Source organism: Bubalus bubalis, chromosome 2 (assembly GCF_019923935.1).
Source record: "Bubalus bubalis isolate 160015118507 breed Murrah chromosome 2, NDDB_SH_1, whole genome shotgun sequence".
Taxonomy (NCBI): Eukaryota; Metazoa; Chordata; class Mammalia; order Artiodactyla; family Bovidae; genus Bubalus; species Bubalus bubalis.
Window position 1 is genome coordinate 172,048,869 of NC_059158.1, and position 23,443 is coordinate 172,072,311.

The 23,443-nt window shown below is 37.2% G+C and overlaps 1 protein-coding gene across 9 annotated transcripts in view; it reads left to right on the top strand.

The window, feature by feature from the left end:
* DIS3L2 (DIS3 like 3'-5' exoribonuclease 2) overlaps positions 1–23,443 on the top strand; it is a 354,495-nt gene that overhangs the window by 153,050 nt on the left and 178,002 nt on the right. For 8 of the 9 annotated variants that reach the window (XM_045164629.1, XM_045164627.1, XM_045164625.1 and 5 more), the window contains one exon: positions 13,829–14,002. In XM_045164629.1, the coding sequence (XP_045020564.1) occupies positions 13,829–14,002 (174 nt within the window). Of the gene's footprint in view, positions 1–9,829; positions 10,005–13,828; positions 14,003–23,443 lie in introns of those variants that run through there. The other variant, XM_045164630.1, reaches the window with a different exon arrangement.

Consider the following 23,443-nt stretch of genomic DNA (forward strand, 5'->3'; position numbering starts at 1 on the left):
TTCAACTCTTGCCTTTGTACCCATAAGATTTCAGTAATCAGACCATCAGATACATTTGTTGACTGACAGAAGCAAATACTTTTACTCTTCTATTCAGGTTTGATAGATGCAAAATTTCTTACGCGGTAGATACGAATTTAGGAGGTGGACATTACATTAACGTGTATTTAGGAAGATGAAACAATAACTAGGTTGGTAGAAAAAAACAAACAGGATACATTGGTTTGTTTCATGGAAGCATAGCCTATAAGATTAGTAAATTGAAAAATAGCTCCATCCAGTCCTTCCCCCTGTGCAGAGTATTTCACCTTTTCAAGAGGATGTTCGTTGTCTGAAGACTCTCCTGAGGAAGAGGCTGTGTTACGTAATCCTGAAAACTTGTATTACCAAACTCAGACTTTGTAAGACCTTTTCACGAGGAGTGACTCTGTCTTGGCTGGTGGACATGAAGCAAATTAGGCTGAGGAGGGAGCTCTTTCTGTGTGACTGTTGGGCTCTACCTTGTGGCTTCTGAGGACCCACTTTGGAAAAAGCTATGTAAGCAACACTGAGAGCATCTTGGTCCAAACCAAGCAAAAGTAAAAGGAGTGGAAGAGAGTAGTCCTGATGCAGGCTTTGCTTCCGAATCGTTCCCTCCTTGCACCACGTGCAATCATTAACACTTCTTCCACGGTTGTCAGCTTCATCCACAATCTTCTTGAAAATATTAAAGTATTAGAGAACCTCAGCTACCATCAGCCTTCTCCTTTACCCCTTAAATGCTTTCAGCCTCCTCTTTGCTCCCTTCACATTGACGTTAAACTCTTTAGTGTCAATCTTCTGGGCCTTCCCTAAAATCAAACGTTGTTGAGCCTTGCTTCTCTTCCGCATTTTGTCATCACTGATCCGCCCGAGCTTTTTCTAAAATCCCCAATTCCTTACTTACTGACTTTTGCGGCATCATAATACTGAGCCAGAAAAGGGGAAATGATGTGTTCTTTTCTCTTGATTTTAGAAAATAATACCTAAAATAATACAGCCCAAGTATTTGCCACTCTCTGTTTTCACTGTGTCTTGTTGCTGAAGTTCTGAGCCCTAGATGTGGCCATGTTTATTGTTTTCCACTTGCAGGTTCTCAGGGATTGGATACCATTGTATATGTTTGCATGGAGTTTCCAACATGGGCCAGTATGCGTGAAGGCGTGTGAGGGCGATAATGAGAGTGACAATCACTGCAAGAGGGCAGGGCTGCCTTGCTGTGTGCAGCCGAGTTTTAAGGCTAAAACTTGATGAGAAGTTGTGATGGAAAAGGAGGATGAATGGCTTGCAACGCCAGTGTTAACTATTACCTTTCCAGTTTTCTTTAAGGCCCAGGGGCCAATTTGTGGGACTTGTCTTAATTTCTCCTGCCTGTAGCTGGTCTTTTCCTTCAGTAAGGTTTTAATGGCACAGTACCCAGAACAGTGAACCCTAAAAATGCTGATTTGTATAGAATGTTTACATGTACACATAGCTCCCAACTGTAAGGAGCTAGAAATGTTTCAGCTCTGTCCTGATTAATTTTATAGTAGGACCCAGTTGTCATATCATGGATTGTGAATGGGAGCAGTATGTGTGGAAGAACTCTGGTGAATGAGAAAAATTGAGGTAGTGATCATTTAAATTATTCTAACTAGGAAAGCTTTCTCACATCTATTTGTTATTGCAGTAGCAAAATTTTTAGAAAATTTTAATTTTTTCCAGTGCATATATGCTATATACTTAATATTATTTAAAATATATACTATAGAAAGTGAAAATTTTCCAGAATTTCATCCCCTGAAATAATCACTATTAAGGGTTTGGTATATACTTGTCTAAATTATTATTTTTAAAATATTTATTAACATCAATTGCAAAATATGTTTCACAGTTAAAAGAATACATGTAACATTTATGTGATTTTTGAGTTCTGGTATTTAAACCAACCTTTGAACTCACCACCCAGATTAAGGAATCTGTCACAATAGTGTTGAAGCTCCCTGTGTATTCCTCTCTATCCTAACCCCTAATGTTTTCCCAAGAGGTAACCATTGTCTCAGACATATGCTTTTCCTTATAATTTGCTCATATTTATATCCCTAAAAGTGTTAGTTTTGCTTGTTTCTGAACCTTATAAAAAATACAAGGCTACACATATTCTTCTGTGACTTGCCTTTTTTCTTTTAACATTATGTTTCCAAGATGCATTCATATATTTCATTCATTTTAATTCATAATATTTCTATTTGCAGAAATATAATTTATTTATCTAGCAGTAAAGAGTAGGACTTGACTTAGCAACTGAACAAATGACAACAAATTACTAATGAGATTGAGCATCTTTTCATATATTTATAGTCATTATGTTTCCTCTCTTAGAGACTATCTTTGTGTCTTTACTCATATTTTTTCCACAGTTAATTTTTTGTTTAGATATTTTAGATTTACAGAAATTGCAAAAATGGTAGAGAGTTCCTATATTCTTTACCTAGCTTTTCCTTATGTGAACATCTTATCATAGAATATTTGTCAAAAGTAAGAAATTAACCCTGGTACAATACTATTACATAAAGTATAGAATTTATTCAGATCTTACCAGTTTTTCTACTAACCCCTTTTTCTGTTTGAGAATCTGGTCCAGGATTCTACTTTGCAGTTGTCATGTCACTGTAGTTTGTGACCATTTCTCAGCCTTGTCTTCTGTTTTGACAATTTTGAAGAGTACTGGTCAGGAGTTTTGTAGAATGTTTCTCAGTTTGTGTTTGTCTAATGTTTTCTCATGGCTGGATTGAGCTTAAGCATTATTGAGAAGGATACCACAAAATGAAGTGCAGCATATCAGTGGGTACATGATATCAGTATGTATACTGCTGTTGTTAACCTTGATCACTTGACTAAGGAGCTATCTGCCAGGATGCCTAACTTTTATTATTTTCCCTTATAAATATACTATTTAATATACTTGGGGTGATATTTTTGAGACTTTGTAATTCTCTTTTCTTAAAATTTTACCCACTCATTTTAGCTTTCTTTTTAAATTGGCCTGTTTGTCATTTGATTTTCTGGAGTTAAAGAAAAACCCAGAAAGTAACCTTTTAGCAGTTAATAATATGGAAAATACCTTTTCCTTGGTTTGTGAATTGTCTGTTCATGTTGTTAATGTTGACTTCTGAAAAGCAGGCACTTAAATTGCATTTTTTAGCTTTTTGGTGCTCGTGTATAAAGTTATAATTAATTTTTAAAGTTATAATTAATTTTTGTTTATTAATCCTTTATCCAGCCTCATTGCTAAATCCCCTTATTAATTTTAATACTTTGGATATAATTTCCTTTGGATTTTTTTCTGTAGGTAATCATATCATTGGTAAACAGATTTGTTTCTTTCATTCAAATCCCTAAAATATTTCTTTTTCAAGTCTTCTTGAACTGGCAACTCATAATTAAAGAAGTGATATTTTCCACATAAGTAAGTAATGTCAGGTCAATTTTGAGTGAAAGAAATAGTAGCAGGCATTTTTTTTCTTGTTCTTGATTCTTTGATATGTTAATATTAGTAACTTTGCTAATGTGGCAGCTGGTTATCAAAGGACTCAGTTGTTTACTTAGGTCCATGTCTTTGAGTTTTATTTGGTTGTATTTTACCATCTTCAGTTTTCTTCTTTTCCTTTGGAGTTTCAAGTAGGAATAGAATACATTTTTTCCAGGCTCAAGAGCATTAATTTGTTTATTTATTCATTCAACCATCTTTTACTGGGCTCTTAAGATGAGCAGAGTCTCAGTGTAAGATACAGAAACAAAGAAATGTGTATTCCCTCTAGGATGATTCTCCTCATCTATTAATAAATAAGAGATGTACCTAAAGCATTGTTAGACAGCTGGAAAGAGGCATGTTCCAGAAAGGAAATAGAACCAAAGGAGAGTAATAGTTCTGAGGAGAGAGATCTGCTCTGGGGGAGGAATAGCTCCATGGCCTTGCTGCTATATTCTGTGAAGGTGAATGAGCTTGTTTTGTTTTGTGGGCCTAGTTCAACATGGAAGTCATAAAGGAAGTGCCTTTAAGATAGAGATACATTGCTTAAGGAAGGAGCTGTATAGCCCTCTTATGCTCTAGAACCAGCAGTACCATGTCAGTATGTCATGGATTTGTTGTTCAGTTGCTCAGTTGTGTCCAACTCTTTGTGACCCCATGGACTGCAGCACACCAGGCCTCCCTGTCCATCACCAACTCCCGGAGTTTACTCAAACTCATGTCCATTGAGTCAGGGGTGCCATCCAACCATCTCATCCTCTGTCGTCCCCTTTTCCTCCCGCCTTCAATCTTTCCCAGCATCAGGGTCTTTTCTAAGGTGTCAGTTCTTTGCATCAGGTGGCCGAAGTATTCTAGGTTCAGGTTCAGCATCAGTCCTTCCAATGAATATTCAGCATTAATTTCCTTTAGGATTGATGGGTTTGATCTCTTTGTAGTCCAAGGGACTTGGAAGAATCTTCTCCAGCACCACAGTTCAAAAGCAGCACTCAACCTTCTTTATAGTCCAGTGCTCACATCCATACATGACTACTGGAAAAAATCATAGCTTTGGGTATATGAACCTTTGTTGGCAAAGTAATGTCTCTGCTTTTTAATATGCTGTCTATGTTGGTCATAGCTTTACTTCCAAGGAGCAAGCGTCTTTTAATTTCATGGCTGCAATCACCATCTGCAGTGATTTTGGAGCTCAAGAAAATAAAGGTCTCTCACTGTTTCCATTGTTTCCCCATCTATTTGCCATGAAGTGATGGAACTGGATGCCATAATCTTTGTTTTTTTGAATGTTGAGTTTTAAATCAACTTTTTGACTCTCCTCTTTCACTTCCATCAAGAGGCTCTTTAGTTCCTCTTCACTTTCTGCCATAAGGGTGGTCTCATCTGCATATCTGAGGTTACTGATACTTCTCCTGGCAATCTTGATTCCAGCTTGTGGCTCCTCCAGACCGGCATTTCACATGATGTACTCTGCATAGAAGTTAAATAAGCAGGGTAACAATATACAGCTTTGATGTGCTCCTTTCCCAATTTGGAACCAGTCAGTTGTTCCATGTCTGGTATTAACTGTTGCTTCTTGACCTGCATACAGGTTTCTCAGGAGGGGGTAAGGTAGTCTGGTATTCCCATCTCTTTCAGTATCTTCCATAGTTTGGTGTGATCCACATAGTCAAAGGCTTTAGCATAGTCAATGAAGCAGATGTTTTTCTGGAATTCTCTTGCTAGCAATTTTCGATGATCCAACAGACGTTGGCAATTTGATCTCTCCTTTTCTAAATACAGCTTGACATCTGGAAGTTCTCGGTTCATGTACTGTTGAAGCCCAGCATAGAGAATTTTGAGCATTACTTTGCTAGCATGTGAAATGAGTGCAATTGTGCAGTAGTTTGAACATTCTTTGGCATTGCCCTTTTCTGGAATTGGAATGAAAACTGACCTTTTCCAGTCCTGTGGCCACTGCTGAGTTTTCCAAATTTGCTGGTATACTAAGTGTAGCACTTTAACAGCATCATCTGTTAGGATTAGAAATAGCTTAGTTGGAATTCCATTACCTCCACTAGCTTTGTTCACAGTGATGCTTCCTAAGGCCCACTTGACTTCGCATTCCAGGATGTCTGGTTCTAGGTGTGTGATCACACCATTGTGGTTATTTGGGGCATTAAGATCTTTTCTGTACAGTTCTTCTGTGTATTCTTGCCACCTCTTCTTAATATCTTCTGCTTCTGTTAGGTCCATCCCATTTCTGTCCTTTATTGTGCCCATCTGTGTATGAAATGTTCCCTTGGTGTCTCTAATTTTCTTGAAGAGATCTCTAGTCTTTCCCATTCTATTATTTTCCTCTATTTCTTTCCATGTTCGCTTTGGAAGACTTTATTTCTCCATACTATTCTTTGGAACTCTGCATTCGTATGGGTATATCTTTCCTTTTCTTCTTGCCTTTTACTTCTCTTCTTTTCTTAGCCCTTTATAAGGCCTCCTCAGGCAACCATTTTGCCTTTTTGCATTTCTTTTTCGTGGGAATGGTTTGATCACCCCCTCCTGCACAGTGTCACGAACCTCCATCCATAGTTCTTCAGACACTCTATCAGATCTAATCCCTTGTCTCTATTTGTCACTTCCACTGTATCATTGTAAGGTGTTTGATTTAGGTCATACTTGAGTTGCCTGGTGGTTTTCTCTACTTTCTCAATCTAAATCTGTATTTTGCACTAAGGCGTTCATGATCTGAGCCACAGTCAGCTCCTGGTCTTGTTTTTGCTGACTGTATAGAGCTTCTCCCTCTTCGGCTGCAAAGAATATAATCAGTCTGATTTCGGTATTGACCATCTGGTGATATCCATTTGTAGAGTCATCTCTCTGTGTTGTTGGAAGAGGGTGTTTGCTATGACCAACGAGTTCTCTTGGGAAAACTCTGTTACCCTTTGCCCTGCTTCATTTGGTACACCAAGGCCAAATTTGCCTGTTACTCCAGGTATCTAGGAAATGGCAACCCACTCCAGTGTTCTTGCCTGGAGAATCCCAGGGACAGGGGAGCCTGGTGGGCTGCCGCCTATGGGGTCACACAGAGTCGGACACGACTGAAGCGACTTAGCAGTAGCAGCAGCAGCCAGGTATCTCTTTACTTGAACAACAACAATAAAGTTGGTTTTTAAGAGAATGGGCCAGACATTTTGATGTAACATTGAGTCATATTGTCCTAAAGCAACTGTTTCCATTTTTGCAGACAGTGAATGAAAGACAGAAATTACTTAGAAAGTTGTAATATTTGAGCTCTAACAGATGAAAGTTACTTTCAGTATTCATATAAAATAAAATTTACAACCAAAATAAAAATATAAAACAGATCCTTCTGTAAGAGGAAAATATACAGTGTATAAGTCGATTCTCTACTAGATTCTGCTTTTGTTTAGATCCTAAGACATTATGGATTTTAGAGTGACAGCCGAATTTATAAGTAGGCAGCATATGATTCTTTCTGGGGCATCTAAGTTCTGAATGCATCTAAGTTTAATGGTGACCTGTTAGATTTTTATCTGCTGCAAGCTGTTTAGTCTATGCTGCTATCACATATATCTCAAGTGAATATCCGTAATAAATTATTTAAATATGGCACTTGAGAAACGTTTTCTGGAACTTAATAAAAATAAATATTAATTACTACTAATAGAAACTTGGAGTCATTGATCGCAGTTGGAGGCCCTAATCAAAATATAATTTCGTCTTTATAAGCCATGTTCCAATTTCAATGAACAATTCAAGATTCTTTGGACTTAGAATAGAGCCTGGTGAAAAAAAAATTGCCAGAACACAAAGCAAGAATAAAATTAAATGAGGTGAAAGATAAAGTGTTTTTTTCTTTAAATGTCAGCAAAGGGCCGATGATTGCAGTGACTTGTTCTGACAAATACTAGGTCCATCATCACCTGCTTACTTTTGTTCTTTCCTTTCACCTTCTCACCCCAGTGGAAGTGGATCCAGCACTCAGCACTAGTCTTTTTTTATTTTATTAATGTTACATTTATTAATATAATACAGTAACATTATATATTGTTATTTTTTAAAACTTAATTTGACAACCAGGAGTCTAATGATTTTGTATTAAACAGCTTCTTACCCAGAATGGCACAACGTATAATACTTTCTAGTATTTTTTATGCAACTTTGCTTTGTTTTTGCAATGGTTTCTTTAGCAGATTTTCACCCAATTCGTGGCCACCGTCATAATTGTGCTTATATACGTATCCATAAAGATAGAGCATAGGAAAATACTCAGAGCAGAATAAGTACAAAACAAGAAACTATGTTGAAATACATAGAAATAACATATGTGTGCATGATACAGATGGAAAAGTCAGTGCAGATGACTTGGCAAACATTTACAAAACATTTGTTTTCATCCAAACATAAGGCACAATGCAAAAATGTTAGCACTAGTCTTCTTTTGGAAAATTTCTCCCTCTCTTGGTAGACTATTGTTTTCACTTAGTAGTCTTTCAGAAAGGGTTTGTGAGAATTATATTCCCTGAGTTCTTGCGTGTTAAAAAACCCCCCAAAACTTCATCTTTAAGTCCACAAACTTCAGTGATAATTTTCTGTATTAGTTTTTCCTGAGACATGGTATACCGTGTCTGTAAAATTTCTTTGATTTCAGAGAAATGGTCTTATGATAGTTTTGAAAATGCTTTCTGTTTCATATATGTAGTTCCGTCCTTCAGGAGTATAAGTCATGCCAAAATTTGTTCTCCTTCATCTGCCTTTCATATCTGTTTTCCCTATAATCTTTTCACACTCTTTGCATAATACTTTCTAATTTCATTTTTCCCCCACTTCTTTCAGACTTTTCTCTATGAGTCTTATTTTTTCAAATAGTGTCAGTTCTTCATTAATTTTATTTTTCCTTTCTACTTATTTCCTATTTCCTAGACATAGTTAGAAAACTAGAAATCACACTAGTTTTTATTTCCTTTTGTGAAATTTATTTCTTATGCACTTGGATCTTTACTTTGAGCTGTTCTTTAGTGGTGATATTTTAATAAAATTTTTGAGTTCTTGCTAGCATCTCTGGTCGTTAGTAATTTATGTGTCTGCATGCATGTAAACTATGTTTTATTCTTCTCCCATTTCTCTTGCCTCTTTCTTCCTTTTTACATGAAGTATTTTTTTAATAGAACACCTGGAATGGCTCCTCTTCCTGCCTCCCACCCCATCTTTAATGAGTTCTTAGATTTTAGTGTTATATTTTTAAAGTTGGATATTACAAAATGCCTTCTGTTCAGGCATTTAAGCCCTCCAATATAAGCATAAGATAATCAGTTTTGACCACTGCAACCTCACCAAGTAGGAATAGGATGGCCACTGTATTTTAAGGCGGCCTCACAAAAACTGAGACTTACCACGTGTCAGAATGTGTTTCTTTTCATATTCTCTAATAAATGCTATATGATCTGCTTTGTTGTTTATGCTACTCCCAGAAACTGTGTATGCTGTTGGATTATATGTATGGTTAATTATTTTACATGGTTTTTAATACTATGGGGAGAATCATGTGAAATTGTGTTTTCTAGGTAAAACATGGTCAAATATATTGGTAATTTCATGTGTCTCAATGTATGATTATCTTCTTTACATCATTACTTGCTACCTTTGAATCCTTATTTCTGAATCATCTCTCAGCTGACTTGAATTGCAAATAGTTTTTTTAGAAAATATTTTTTCGCTGTGTCTGGTCTTAGTTGAGGCAGAAATTGTTGACTACAAAATATTGAATGAGATAACATAATAAGCTTGAACAGTATTCGATAAATCTATGGATTATGATGCTTATATAAGCAGGGTGGGTAGAACAAATGAAGACAGTCAAGCCCAACCCAGAATTAGTGTTTCTTTTAATGGAGAAAGATTACTGCCTCTCCATCAGAGAAGAGCTCAGCAAACTTCATCTGCCTTCACCAGGTTGGTGGGTCCTCCTGCCATGGTTCTGTATTGGAAGCTCAGAGTTGGTTGCTGCTGCTGGAAAACTGGCATCCTCTAAGTGTAATGGCCTGGTTGTCGTTGGTGAGAGGAAGCTCATGTGTGGAGCTCATTTCCTGCTACCAGGTACTTTGTTCTGATGCCAGTTGAGCAAACACTGCAGTGCCTGGGGAAGGGGGTTGGTTGACATTTTCAAGGTAGATCATCTTGTCCCCACAGTGAGAGTCTTATGCTGAGCAGTCTCATGGAACACAAATAGCTATACTCTAGGCCCATTTCTCCATGTCTGTCCCTCAGATGTCTTTGTCACCAGTCCTCCAATCTTTCTTCTTTCAGGTCCCTATCCATCTGGCTAAACTTGTAGCCACTGCCCATCAGGCCATCTTTCTTCAGCCAAAGTAGCCCATGGATGTATTGCTTCAAGTTCTACCTGCAGGGAGGAAGTTTCTGCTCCACTGTCTTTTCAGAGACCATCCCTTAGAATGGATATACTACCAGAGTCCACTTAGGATTCGTGACAATGAAAGGTCAGTTGGAACTAGGCATCCAAGGTACTCAGACCTTTCTGCATCTTCCTGTATCTTGTATTTCTTAATCTTGTATTTCATGTGTGTGTGTGTGTATATATATATATATGAAATATATATATCATATAATATATATCTATATATACATATATAGATAAATATATATGGTTTGATTCTCTTGAGGCTTACTCTTTCTGATAAGTATTCCTACTTTTCATGTAAGAGACTTGGTGAGACTCTGAATTTAATGATGGTAGTGATTTATCACCCTTTGATTTTTGTTTATTTGCTGTCTTAGCCTGGAAGCTGCAATAGACTCAGAAAACTTTTTTGATATACATAGGAAGTCATTGAGTTTCCATCTTAGCCTGAAATTAAGACTTTAGAGGTTGAGCACATAATTCTTTTGTTTCTATCCTCTTTTCAGGTTTTCCACGTCTCTCACTGTTTCTGTGAGCTTTTGGTATCTTTCCAAAAAATTTCTTTTCATGCTTAGTTTCTCATGCTTACACCAAGAACCAGACAAACATGTTCGTATTAGGAAATGGGTGTAGAGAACAGAACCTTAGGAACCTGTGAGAATAATTAATTCTTTAAGTGGGTTGGACGTAACTCATGTCCCACTTGATTTTCAAAATACCAGTCAGTCTCCAAAATGTCCTTTAAACTTAAAAGGCGTTGACAACAGATTTCCCAGATCCTCAACAGGAACTTCATTCTAGTGAATGAGGATAATATGCAGATAATAATGTTGTCATTTTGAAAATTAGTGAGACCTGAGTTTTTAACTATCTGGATCCTTGGTTGCAAAATAGGAGAAAACAACTGTGGTTGAAAAAGGAATTTATTAGAGGGATATTGAAGGGTTCATAGTAACAGTGAGAGTCTTGAACGTCCTGAGAAAGTTATGGGAAGGAACAAAGGCCAACCTGGAAAGCCAAGAGCAAGGTCTAGCCGTTGTCTTTTATCAGCATTCGTTTGGCCACGATGGCAGCGCTTCTTACCACTTGCAGGATGGCATCGCCACTGGGCACTGCTGCCACCACGGCTTTCACTGGCAGCCCTGTAGCCACCACGAGTGGGTCCTAAGCACCCTTGTCTTTGTGTCACTCTCTTCACATTCAAAGCCTTGAGCTGAAGCAGAGTCTAAGTAGGAGGCTGCTCATTTCTGTGATGGGAATTATACTCCTTTGGCCCACATACATGCAGTGTGGAAGTCTTTCTAATTTGCATTCCTTTTCTTCATTTTCTTGCCTTATGGTTCTCCCTGGGACTTCTGATACCATGTTTGGTACTATTGGTGAACAGTACCAACTGAACCAAAGAGAGTGGACTTGTTTTCTTCCTGATCTTGAGGAAACCATTTAGACTTTCTCTGTTAAATTGAAGATGTTCCTGTTCATTACTCATTTGCTGAGTGTTTTGATCATAAATATATGTTGAATTTTGTCAAATTTTTTTTTATTCTGTTGAGATGATTGTATGTGTTTTTTCATTGTTTGCTAGCTGAGTAATTAAATAGAGTAAATTTTTGAATGTTGGACAGATCTTGAATTATTTGGCCCTTTTATATATTGCTGAACTCTGTTTGCTAATATTTCATAAGAATTTTAAGTCTGTATTTCATGAGGGATATTGATCTCATGAATCTTTTGTCTCATTTTGGTATCAGAGTAATGCTGGCTTCATAAAACTAGTTAGGAAGTGTTCCATCCTATTCTATATTCTGAAAGAGTTTGTGTGAAATTAGTATTAACTCTTTCGTAAAGACTTGGTAGCATTCTCCAGTGAAACCATTTGGGCCTGCATTTTGTCTTTGTGGAAATATTTTAAACTATGAATTTGGTTTCTTTAGTAGATGAAGGGATATATAGTGTTGGTATTAGTAGATGAAGGGATATATCGTGTTGGTATCTCCTTGACTAGTCTTAGGCAGTGTGTGTCTTTCATGGAATTTATCCATTTCATCCAAGTTATTGGATTTATTGGCCTAAAGTCATTTATAATTCCCTTATTATTATTTTAATGCTCAAAAGATCTATAATAATGAAAACTTATTCCTTATTTTTCTTGATCAGCCTCACCAGAAACTTACCTATTTTATTTTCTTTTCAAAGAATCAGCTTTTGATTTTATTGGTTTTCATTATTATTTATTAATTTTCTAGTCATTGATTTTTATTTCTTTATTATGTCCTTCCTTCTGCTTACCTGGGATCTAATTTGCTTTTCTTTTTTCAGTTTTTTAGGATAGAAGTTTAGTTCACTGACACATTTCTTCTTTTCTAATATGAGCATTTAATGCTATAAGTTTTCCTCAAAGCACTGCTTTAGCTGCATCTCACAAATATTGATATATTGTATTTCATTCAGTTCAAAATATTTTCTAATTCTCTTTTTATTTCTTCATTAACCCATGGGTTGTTTAATTTTCATATATTTGTGAATCTACCAGATAGCTTTCTTTCATTTTTTTTTCCCATGTATTTTTGCTATCTTTTTGATGTGATTTGTGGGAAATCACCACCTACCTTTGAGAAGAGGCACTGGTCTGAGCCACCATTGTGTGTGAAATGCCCACAGGCTGCCTCAAGCCTGTGCTGGTGGGCAGGTGTATGTATCAGCAGTGGGCTGCTCTCTCTTGGCTGGCATATGAGAAATGGGGCCAACCGTTCTACCACCACTGCCATGTTCCAGGATTGAGGCCGAAAATTTGTTAAAAGTCTGCATATAAGGCAACCACGTCCCCAGTCCTCCTATACCACTGTGTACCTATGAACTCTAGTAGCCAGGCATCTACCCTTATATAAGGAAACAGAATCTTCTTCAAAGAAATCAAGTGGTCCCAGAGAAGGCTCTAACGCCAGAGCTAAACTCCACGCAGGAATTACTAAAGGTAGATTCCTGGGTCACCCTGGTGGATGAATAGACCTATGCAGTGGAGGAGGTAGCCAACTCTGGTCTCCTCAACACTCTCAACAAAGGCAGCTGATTTAAGACTCATTTCGTATTTCCTATTGACTATCAGCATTCACCACTTACTTTAGACTTGGCTGTATGTGGCATGCCAGTAGTTACAAGAATGGAGAGTTATCAGTTTTGATGTATGTGTAGATGACCCACAGATAAAGAGTAAGATCAGCCCTCTGAAAGATGGAACCCTACTCATAGTGACAGGACTGTCCTGTTCAATACAGTCTTATTTTTAATAGACCAGGACCCTAAAATGTGAATGATCATTTGCTGGGTGACTGGATTAAAGATAACTTCAGTTTTCTTCTTGGTATATTTCTATCTTTTCTATTAATAACTTCTCTAAAGTGAATATATATAGCTTTTGTGTTCAGACAAAACGTCTTAAACCATTAAGGCAAAAATTAGTAGTTGTGAAATAAATGAAAACATCAGATCTGATTTAGTGAGCATGACATAAGGTATAATCAGTGTGAAACTAGTGATTTAACAGCAAACTGGGTTGATCAGAATTGTCTCTAAAGGTGTTTACAAGAGAAGTAATTGACAAAAGCTTTCACTTCTCCACGAAGAACAACTGCAGGCGTCCCACAGAGGGTTGTCTGGCCCTTCTCCGTGGGTCAGCATTCCTGAGGAAAGGTAACAGTACACTGTAATCATGGCATTAACAAGACAAGAGTATCCTAAACTCTTCAGCTTGGCCCCCTGTTCATTCACTGGTGATGGTGTTTCTGCTGGGGGAGGGGCAGGAGAGTTCGAAAGACAACCTTAAGAGAGGAGACAGGTTGCCCACGTTCCATTACTAACACAGTCTTTCCTGTCTGTCCCGTACACAGGCAGCTGGCGAAGAGTCTTGGACAGGCTGGTGAAATTGAGCCTGAAACAGAAGGGATACTTACAGAATATGGTGTGGATTTCTCTGATTTCTCTTCAGAAGTTTTAGAATGCCTCCCTCAGGGCTTGCCTTGGACAATTCCACCAGAGGAATTCAGCAGGAGAAGAGATTTAAGGTAAATATCTGAAACCCTTTAAAAAACAACACATTTTCTACCTTTTTGTCTTCTGACTTAACTTTCTGAGGAGCTGGCCTCAGATGTTGCCATCTTTCCACCAACGCTCAAGTTCCGTACAATTGAAACTCAAGTGCTCTGTACCAGAGGTTGACCAGTCATGCCTTGTGAGCTAAACCTAGCCTATTGCCTGTTTACTCACAGCCTGTGAGCTAAGAAGGCTTCCTAGGTGGCTCAGTGGTAAACAATCCACCTGCCAGTGCAGGAGACGCCAGAGACATGGGTTCCGTCCCTGGGTTGGGAAGATCCCCTAGAGAAGGAAATGGTAACCCACTCCAGTATTCTTGCCTGGGAAATCCCATGGACAGAGGATCTTGTTAAGCTACAGCCCATGGAGTTGCAAAGAGTCAGACGTGACTGAGCACACTTGCATGCACTTGTGAGCTAAGAATGGTTTTTATATTTTTCATGGTTGAAAAAAATTGAAACAATAATTTTTTATGAAAATTATATAAAATTCAAATTTTAGCATTCATAAAGTTGTGCTGAAACTTAGCCATGCTTATTTGATTATATATTGTCTTTGGCTGTTTTTTTGCAATACAATAGCAGGGTTGAATAGTTGCAACAGAGGCCATACGGCCTGCAAAGCCTAAGATATTTGCTGTCTAGCCCTTTATTGAAAATGTGTGCTGACTCTTCTTCTAGACCATTCTAATTTCAACAGGTACAGTTGCCACCTTCTTTTCTCATTGCTAAGCCCCATAGGTCTGGTCCAGTAAAGACAGTGTTATCTTGTTAGAAGTGCCCTCCTTTAAATGGGCCTCTTCAGGCACAGAGCAAAGGATTCAAGACTTCTGTGCTTGGAGCTTCATTTTAAAGCTTTACTTTTAGGTCTGGAATTTGTTGGAAAGTACTTTTGTGGTATTTTTTTTAACAACATCTTCTTTGAAGATGTTTCTTCATTGTGGGATGTTAGTTCTTTTCTGATATTTCTCTTCAGAATTTGGTTTCAGTGCTGGCATTCATTTTGGATGCCACATGGAGATATTTAGAACCAAGAAACTTTTCATACAACCCACTGAGGCTGTGGAAGGTTTTTTGCTAAGGTCATCCCGTGTCAGAGTCTTTTCCACCACCATGCTTGCTCACTTCATGCAGCTGAACTTATGATACCTTAAGCTTATGGTGCCCATTACTCCACCTAGTTTGAGAATCCTCCTTTCTGGCTCTCTCTTGCTTTTGTATCTTTTAGGAATTTACTTCTTCTTTTTTTTTTTTTTTTTTTTTCCTTTTCTTGCCAAGGGTAGGCAAGGAAAAGGAGTTGATGGTTCCCTTTCCTACTTGTTAGTGACTCAGATGGAACACACATTATATTTGCAGTCAGTTAACTCAAGTTGCTTTCTTGGCTTTCAGCAGTAACGATTGTTCATAGAACTGCTTCTGGTCAGTTATCTTGTCAAGGATTTTGGGATCCTGAGGCCATAATCTTATTACTCTCTCTGAACCTTCATATTCTCATATATAAATGGAGGGACTTGTTTTCTGAGATCTTTTCCTAAATCTAGGAATCTATTAAAAAATTAATAAGAAAAAGATAGAATGGATGACTGAATTTTGTTGTTTGACGTGTAAGTTAGTAGAGCTATTCCTCCGTAGCTATCGACATTTTAAATGTACCTACCCTTTCAATTCATGCTATTCAAGGAAGTATATTAGGGCACATGTACTTGAATGTTTGTTGCTACCTTATTGTAAAAGTGACACTGCTGATGTCCGCTAGTAAAGGAATGGCTACATAACCTATGTCATACCAGTAAGCTAGCATTCTCTGCCACTGTAAAAAAGAAGCTAGACCCATGTGGACTTTCCTAAAAGAATGGCTTATTGCGAAGTAAAAGAAGCAAGTTTCAGAACAGTAAGAATATGAGCCTAGTTTTTAATAGTCAAATAATATAAAAACTATGTGAATGCATATGTATAATATACATGTATACATGAAAGTATCTATCTATTTTTTAAAAAGTCCTGGAAGGAAACATGTCAAACTGCTGACAGCGATTATTGTGCATGGACTCAGTGAAGTGGTAGGAGGCATGGAGGCAGTATTTTACTTTTCATTTTATAAATTGCTCTATTATTCAAGTTATTTAAACAAATAACCTTTATAACTTTTTAAAATTATGAATGGAAATATCAGAAGAGAGAGGTGCTCAATCTTTCCAAGCCTGACTCCTAGTGTGCAGGTAAATAATAAGTCATGCCAATAGTCCCCGCAGCCAGTATTGCTCAATTCCCCTCTCATGGCCCCACATTACCTTTTTCTTTGGCCCCTGTTACCTTCCGAGTTAGACCACAGACTAGGAGGTCTTGCTCTGCAGAAGGCTTCTGTTAAAATATACCTATGTGTCCTGCAAAAGGATCCAAAGATTCAGGGAGCCTGTGGGATGCTCTCTGCTGTTAGCATAGTAACAGGGATTTTTTTTTTTTTTCACTTTTGTAAATATCATTTTTGCCTATCACTATCTTTTTTAAATTTTTTATTTATTTATTTTAATTTGGAGGATAATTACTTAACAGTATTGGATGGTTTTTGCCATACATCAACATGAATTGTTACAGGTATACATGTGTCCCCCCATCCGAACCCCCCTCCCACCTCCCTTCCCACCCTATCCCTCTGGATTGTCCGAGAGCACCAGCTTTGGGTGCCCCGCTTCATGCATCGAACTTGCAATGGTCATCTGTTTTACATATGGTAATATACATGTTTCAGTGCTATTCTCTGAAATCATCCCACCCTTGCCTTCTCCCACTGAGTCCAAAAGTTTGTTCTTTATGTCAGTAACACATTTTTTTTTAAAAAACACTTTAATTTCTAGGAGCTTTTTTCCTGTCCATTATCCTCTAGAATTCTTTTTCTAAAATTCAAATCTTATTCTTTTGTTTCTACTCCTTTGGCTTAAAATCTTTCACCTGCTTCCTCATGCCTAAAGTGGTAATCTCTAAACTTTGTTGGACATGCATTTCCTGTAACTTCTGTGCCTTTATTCTAAAATTACAAGTGTACATACTACATCACTAATTTATTATGTGTTATTAACATACATAAAAGTGGAAAAATAAGAATGAAACAAATTTTAATGTATTTTATTTTACTTTAAAATGGTAGAGAAAGATGTTCATATTATCATTAATCTTTTGGTGAAAGCAATGTGATTGAATATTTTAATTTTTTATTTTGCTTGAGCAACTTGCAATATGGAAATACAAAGGTCTGCCGCCAAGTCGCTTCAGTCGTGTCCGACTCTGTGCGACCCCATAGACGGCAGCCCACCAGTCTCCACCGTCCCTGGGATTCTCCAGGCAAGAACACTGGAGTGGGTTGCCATTTCCTTCTCCAGTGCATGAAAGTGAAAAGTAAAAGTCAAGTCGCTCAGTCGTGTCCGACTCTTCGCGACCCCATGGACTGCAGCCTACCAGGCTCCTCCGTCCATGGGATTTTCCAGGCAAGAGTACTGGAGTGGGGTGCCATTGCCTTCTCCAACAAAGGTCTGAGTGTAAGTTTTTTATATTTTGATACTTAGTTTTGGTTTTAATGGTTATCATAACTGAAAAAGATGCCTCATATCTTAGGAAGAAATGAGTTGAACTCACTAAATCATTTTTCAATCCTATTCACTGATCATATTCAGATTCATTTTGAAATCCATCTAATAGACTTCCACCTTTCATGTCAGTCCTTTCTTTTGGACAAATTGAAAGGTGCTACATTTTTAGAGTTTTTAAAAATGGTTTCATTATCTTCAATTATTGTTCAGTTGGCATCTTTAAAAACTAGTTATAAAATTACGTGAGAAAATTTAAGTATATGGATATGAGCAGTTTGGTAGCTTATAAGATTAGGTCATTTTAGGTCCCCAAATTGTATAATAATGAAACATTTCAAAACATCCAATTTTAGAATTTTATATTAAAAACTTGAGTTTCTTGTTTTATTTTGCTTTCAAAAAGCAATAATTTTTAAAAAATCATTGGTAAAAGATCATATTTACTTGAAGGGACAGATTAAGTGTATTTTTTTTTTTCTAAGTATCTGCTAGGGAACATATGATTGACAGTCATTGTTTTGGAATCATAATGTGGCTGATGATGAATTCATGTTACGAGCAGAAGAAAATGTCAGCTTTGCTATTTTCATGGTATTACTATTATTAGTTTAATATTATCTTCAATCTGGATCTTTGCAATAGTCTTTTTTTAGCCACGTACCTATTTTGTAAGGATTAACTTCGCTAAAACCATAAATCCATGGTACTGGGCATGTGTAATTACCCACTGTTCATAGTTGGCTGAAAATAAAAGAACCAACAAACGTACCAATATCATTGCCTTTTGTGTTCTGGAACACCTGAGGTTCACCTCATTTACCACCTGATCCACATATCTTGTGAGTATGCCAGGGTTAATTCATGTGTTTATGTAACCACAGTAAATAATTTCTTTTTTTACAATAAAAAATAGAGAAGTACTTAGTATGCTGAAGCGTTTGGATCTGATTACCTTTTCCTCTCTTTGATTGGTCTTGTAATAAATTTATTTCATTTTTCTATCAACAAATACTTATCGAACACCATCCACAGGCTGTAGAAATTCAACATGAGTAAAAGTAGATGATGGTTTCTGTTCTTGTGGAACTCTGTCTTGGAGCAATAGTCAAATATGGAATTATAATGGAAGAGAGATACTTGGTACAAGAATTTATAATACTCTTATTTTTTCTGCTCAGAGGTTCAGTGCCCTCAAAGAGGTTTTGCCAATATTTTTCTAGGAAAGTCAAAAGAACTAGGACTGAATCCTAATATACCCTAAGAAACATGCTATGAATAAATAATACATATTCTGTAAACTCCTAAATCAAACTTTTTTTCTTTTCCTCTCTTCTTCTCTCTATGGTGGTTTAGTCGCTAAATTGTGTCTGACTCTTGCAACTCCATGGACTGTAGCCCACCAGGCTCCTCTGTCAGTGGGATTCTCCAGGCAAGAATACTGGAGCGGTTTGCCATTTCTTTCTCCAGGGGATCTTGCCGACCCAGGAATCAAACCCGGGTCTCCTGCATTGCACGCACTCTTTACCAACTGAGCTATGAGGGAAGCCTCTTGTGTTTACATATATTTTATATATATATATATTTTATATACATATATAAATATATAAAATATATATGTACATATAATATATGCCAAGTATACTAAATCAGTCACTGGAAATGCAAAGGCAAGTAAGGCCCAGCCCTTGTTCTTCATGACTTTACTGTTCGCAGGAAGGCAGATTTATACTCAGATAAATTATAGCAGAGAATGGCAAGTCCTATAATATCCATATGAACAAATTGCCAATGTCATTGGTGCTAGAGCTGAGATCTGAGAAATGAGCAGGCATTTCTAGAACTAGAGTGACTAAGTAGTTTTCAGTTTAGTGGCAGGCTATGGCTGCAGAAAGGGTAGGTGTTCCCTTAAGCCTCCCAGATCTACTGTAACAGGGCTCACAGCTCCTATGGTTTTGATGGCTTCTTGACCCTCTCTGCTGGGCCGCCCTGCCGTGGAGCCTGCGATGTTGCCCTGGCTCTAGCTATGTAAGGACTTCTACATACCCGTTTAGGTTTGGTATTTGAACAATTATATTTGGAACAGAAAAGTTCCATCAATCTTTAAACCTCATAATCCAATTATGTCAGTAAAATTCCAGTTTTTTAGTCCAGTGGAATTGGGGTAATATTTTGCAAACTGAAGTTGAGAGAAATAGTGTTTATTTTGAAAAGAAAAATGGTTGGTTAGCAATTTTCAAGAAGGAAGGCTGGTGTGAACTCCTAGGAGGAATCTGGCCCTTCTGATTGGGAGCACCATTTTTCTGGACCTTGGGCTTCAGTCTCTGGAGAATTGGTGCTTGCATGGCCTAACCTGCAGCTCTCCTTAGCAGGGCATTTGAGGTTAAGAAAAAAAAAAAAGCAACGCCAATACTGCAAGCCTTTGGGGATCAGGAGGAGAATATATCCAAGGAAACTGCTTAAAGGGGGTTGCACCAGAAGCCCAAGAAACCCCAAGGTTATTTCTGAGACTGGCTCCAATTATTTCCAATTTCATTCACATTGTTTTGCTTCCTTTGTTGCTAAACTGAAACCAAAGCTTAAAAGCTCCATTAAAGTAGAAAGTGAAAACCTAAATTATCGGAGGGGGAAAATACCATGCTAAACTGATTTTTATACTTCAGTAGTATTGTAGAAGTTTGGATCATGTCACTTTTCAGTAAAACTATGAGCTTCCTTTAAGTAGAGGTGATTTCTATAGTTTTTCACAGCAGAATTTGTAGATATCTATTTCTTTACTATTCCCTCAATAAAAAGGAAGCCCAGTGACCTCCACTGGACCATTACAAATGCAAAACTTGGCACTTAAAATTGCTTGCTCTAAATTTTCCAATTGCTTTCCCCCCTTTTTTTTTCCATTTAATGTCGTTCTGCCAACTAGTGATTTTATTATTATAAACAGGACATTGTATTCACTTTTAAGAAGAAATATGAAGCTGGAGGTAAAATTACAAACTGCACCTTCTCAGCTGCCAAAATAGAAAACAATGAGCTAAAAATACTGAGCACAGAAAGGGTGTTGTGGTGAGAAATATTGAAATATCTTCAGGATGGAACTGTTCCAGATAGACAGAAATTTCCTCTCACTCCAGGTAAAACCAACCTTGAAATAGCAACTTGAAAGGAGAGACATATAATACTAACCTCTTTCAGGTCAAGCCTCTTGTGGGAAAGCTTTCAAACATAACTAACATTAAATGACTAATGATCTTGCTGTTTATTAGGAAGTCCAGTCTGATTAAATTGCCATTTAGAAAAGGTCCCTCTGGTGAGGGAGTGTGGCAGTGTAGAAAGGAGCACTGGAAGTTAGGGACTAGCTGGGTGACCTTGGGAAAATTAATTACATTTGGGGAGACAGTGAGCACAGATGAAACTGAAGTTTCATATTTGGTAAAATGGATTATTTGACCAAGTTAGGTTTTCTAAAAGATGTTGGTAGGCTGCAAGTTCTTTGGGATTTTAATATGTGCTATGGAGAAAAAAGATTCCGTGGCCATCCTGTTTCCGAAAACATTGGGTTAATACATTTCTTACAGCACTTTTTTGTGGATCATCTCATGAAACTAGTGTTCCTTAGTATACACTATGAAATTGCTAAACTAAATATTTCACAACATATTAGGTCTAATGGTGTGTGACTGTGTTTGGGATGTCCTTTCTGAATTATTCAGAGCAAAATTCTTGGATTTGAAAGAAAGTGGTATTCCACTGGTGATTATCTGCCACATTTATCTGACAAATATTGACTGTGCTTCTCTGTGGGCAACAGAAGGAATTCAAGAACTGTGCTTTAAATTAAAGCACAGTCTTTAAAGCACTCTCAGCTCTTCCATTGCCAAGGGAACCCCTTCTTTTCTTGCCTGGTGGGAAGCAAAGTTTAATTGTGTTAGTTGCTTAGTTGTCTCCGAGTGTTGCAACCCTATGGACTGTAGCCTGCCAGGCTCCTCTGTCCATGGAATTTCCCAGGTGAGAATACTGGAGTGGATTGCCTTTTCCTTCTCCAGGGCATCTTCCTGACCCAGGGATTGAACCGGGTCTCCTGCATCGCAGGTAGATGCTTTACCGTCTAAACCACCACGAAGTCTGGGGGAAGCTGTCATTGTCATTTGAAACAGCAATGCTGTTCCCTTCATATAAATCCCAACTCACTGTTTATGAAAATACAAGAAACTCATAGATGGTAACAAAGATGAATGGGTCTGAAAGTAGATCCACAAGTGGATATTCTTAACTATAAGTACTTGAGTAGTTTGTTAACATAAAATTTATATTGATAAGTAGCATTAAATCTCAAAGAAAATAAATAGCCGAAGATTAGTAGATTTTATCTGAACAGATAGAAAAATGCCTGTTGACAGAGAAGACAGTATTTGAACTTAGAAATCATTTTGTACCATTTTGCAAATATGAATGCATAGGAAAGATGATTAATTTCTATACATTCTAAATACATGTAATTTGTTTGGAAGTTATATTGTAATGATTAAAAAAAACTTATTTTTATGTGGGTGGCTGAGGATTTAGAGTAAACTAGTAGGATTTAGGGATAATTAAATGTCAGAGTGGCAAAGTCTCTGAAATGTTTTTTATGTTGATATATTCAAATACCATAAAATTCATCTTTTTAATGTACAATTTGACAATTTCTTGGACATTCTTAAAATTATGCAACCATCACCACTAATTTCAGAACATTTTCACCCCTCGAAAAAGAAATCCTAGACTTATTGGCAGTCAGTTCCTGTTCCCTCTCCACCCTAGCTCCTAGCAACAGTTAATCTACATTCTGTCTCTATGAATTTCTCTATTCTGGACATTTCATATAAGTAGATTCATGTAATAAGTGGCCTTTGTATCTGGCTTCTTTTACTTGGCATAATGTTTTCAAGGTTCACCCGTCCTGTAGCATGTGTCAATATTTCAACCCTTTTTATGGCTGAATAGTATTCCATTGTATGGATATACCACATTTTGTTTACCCATTTGTTAATGGACATTTAGGGTCTTCCTAGTTTTTAACTGTTATAAATAATTCTGCTGTGAATATTTGCATACAGATTTTTGTGTGGACCTATGTTTTCAATTCTTTTGAGTGTATACCTAGGAGTGGAATTGCTGGTTCACATAGTCACTTTATATTTAACCTTTTGAGTAACTCAACTTTTTTCCAAAGTGACTGCACAGCTTTACATTCCTACTAGTGGTCTGTGAGTGTCCTAATTGCTCCATGTTTTCACCAACACTTGTTATCTGTGTTCACAATTACAGTGATTCTTAAAGGTATGGAATAGTAGCTCTTTGACAGTATCTCGCTGATAACATTCACTGGGTAGATTGATTCTATTATCATTACAAACTGTCCTTTTTGTCTCTAGTAACAGTTTTTATCTTGAAATCTATTTCTCTATTAGTTTAGGTACTCTGCTCTTTTTGATTATTGTTTGCATGCTGTATCTATATCAAAAAGGTATACCTATATCTCTTCCATTTTAAATGATATAAATGAGAAATAGATTTAAGGGACTAGATCTGATAGACAGAGTGCCCGATGAACTATGGACGGAGGTTCGTAACACTGTACAGGAGACAGGAATCAAGACCATCCCCAAGAAGAAGAAATGCAAAAAAGCAAAATGGCTGTCTGAGGAAGCCTTACAAATAGCTGTGAAAAGAAGAGAAGTCAAAAGCAAAGGAGAAAAAGAAAGATATACTCATTTGAATGCAGAGTTCCAAAGAATAGCAAGGAGAGATAAGAAAGCCTTCCTCAGCGACCAATGCAAAGAAATAGAGGAAA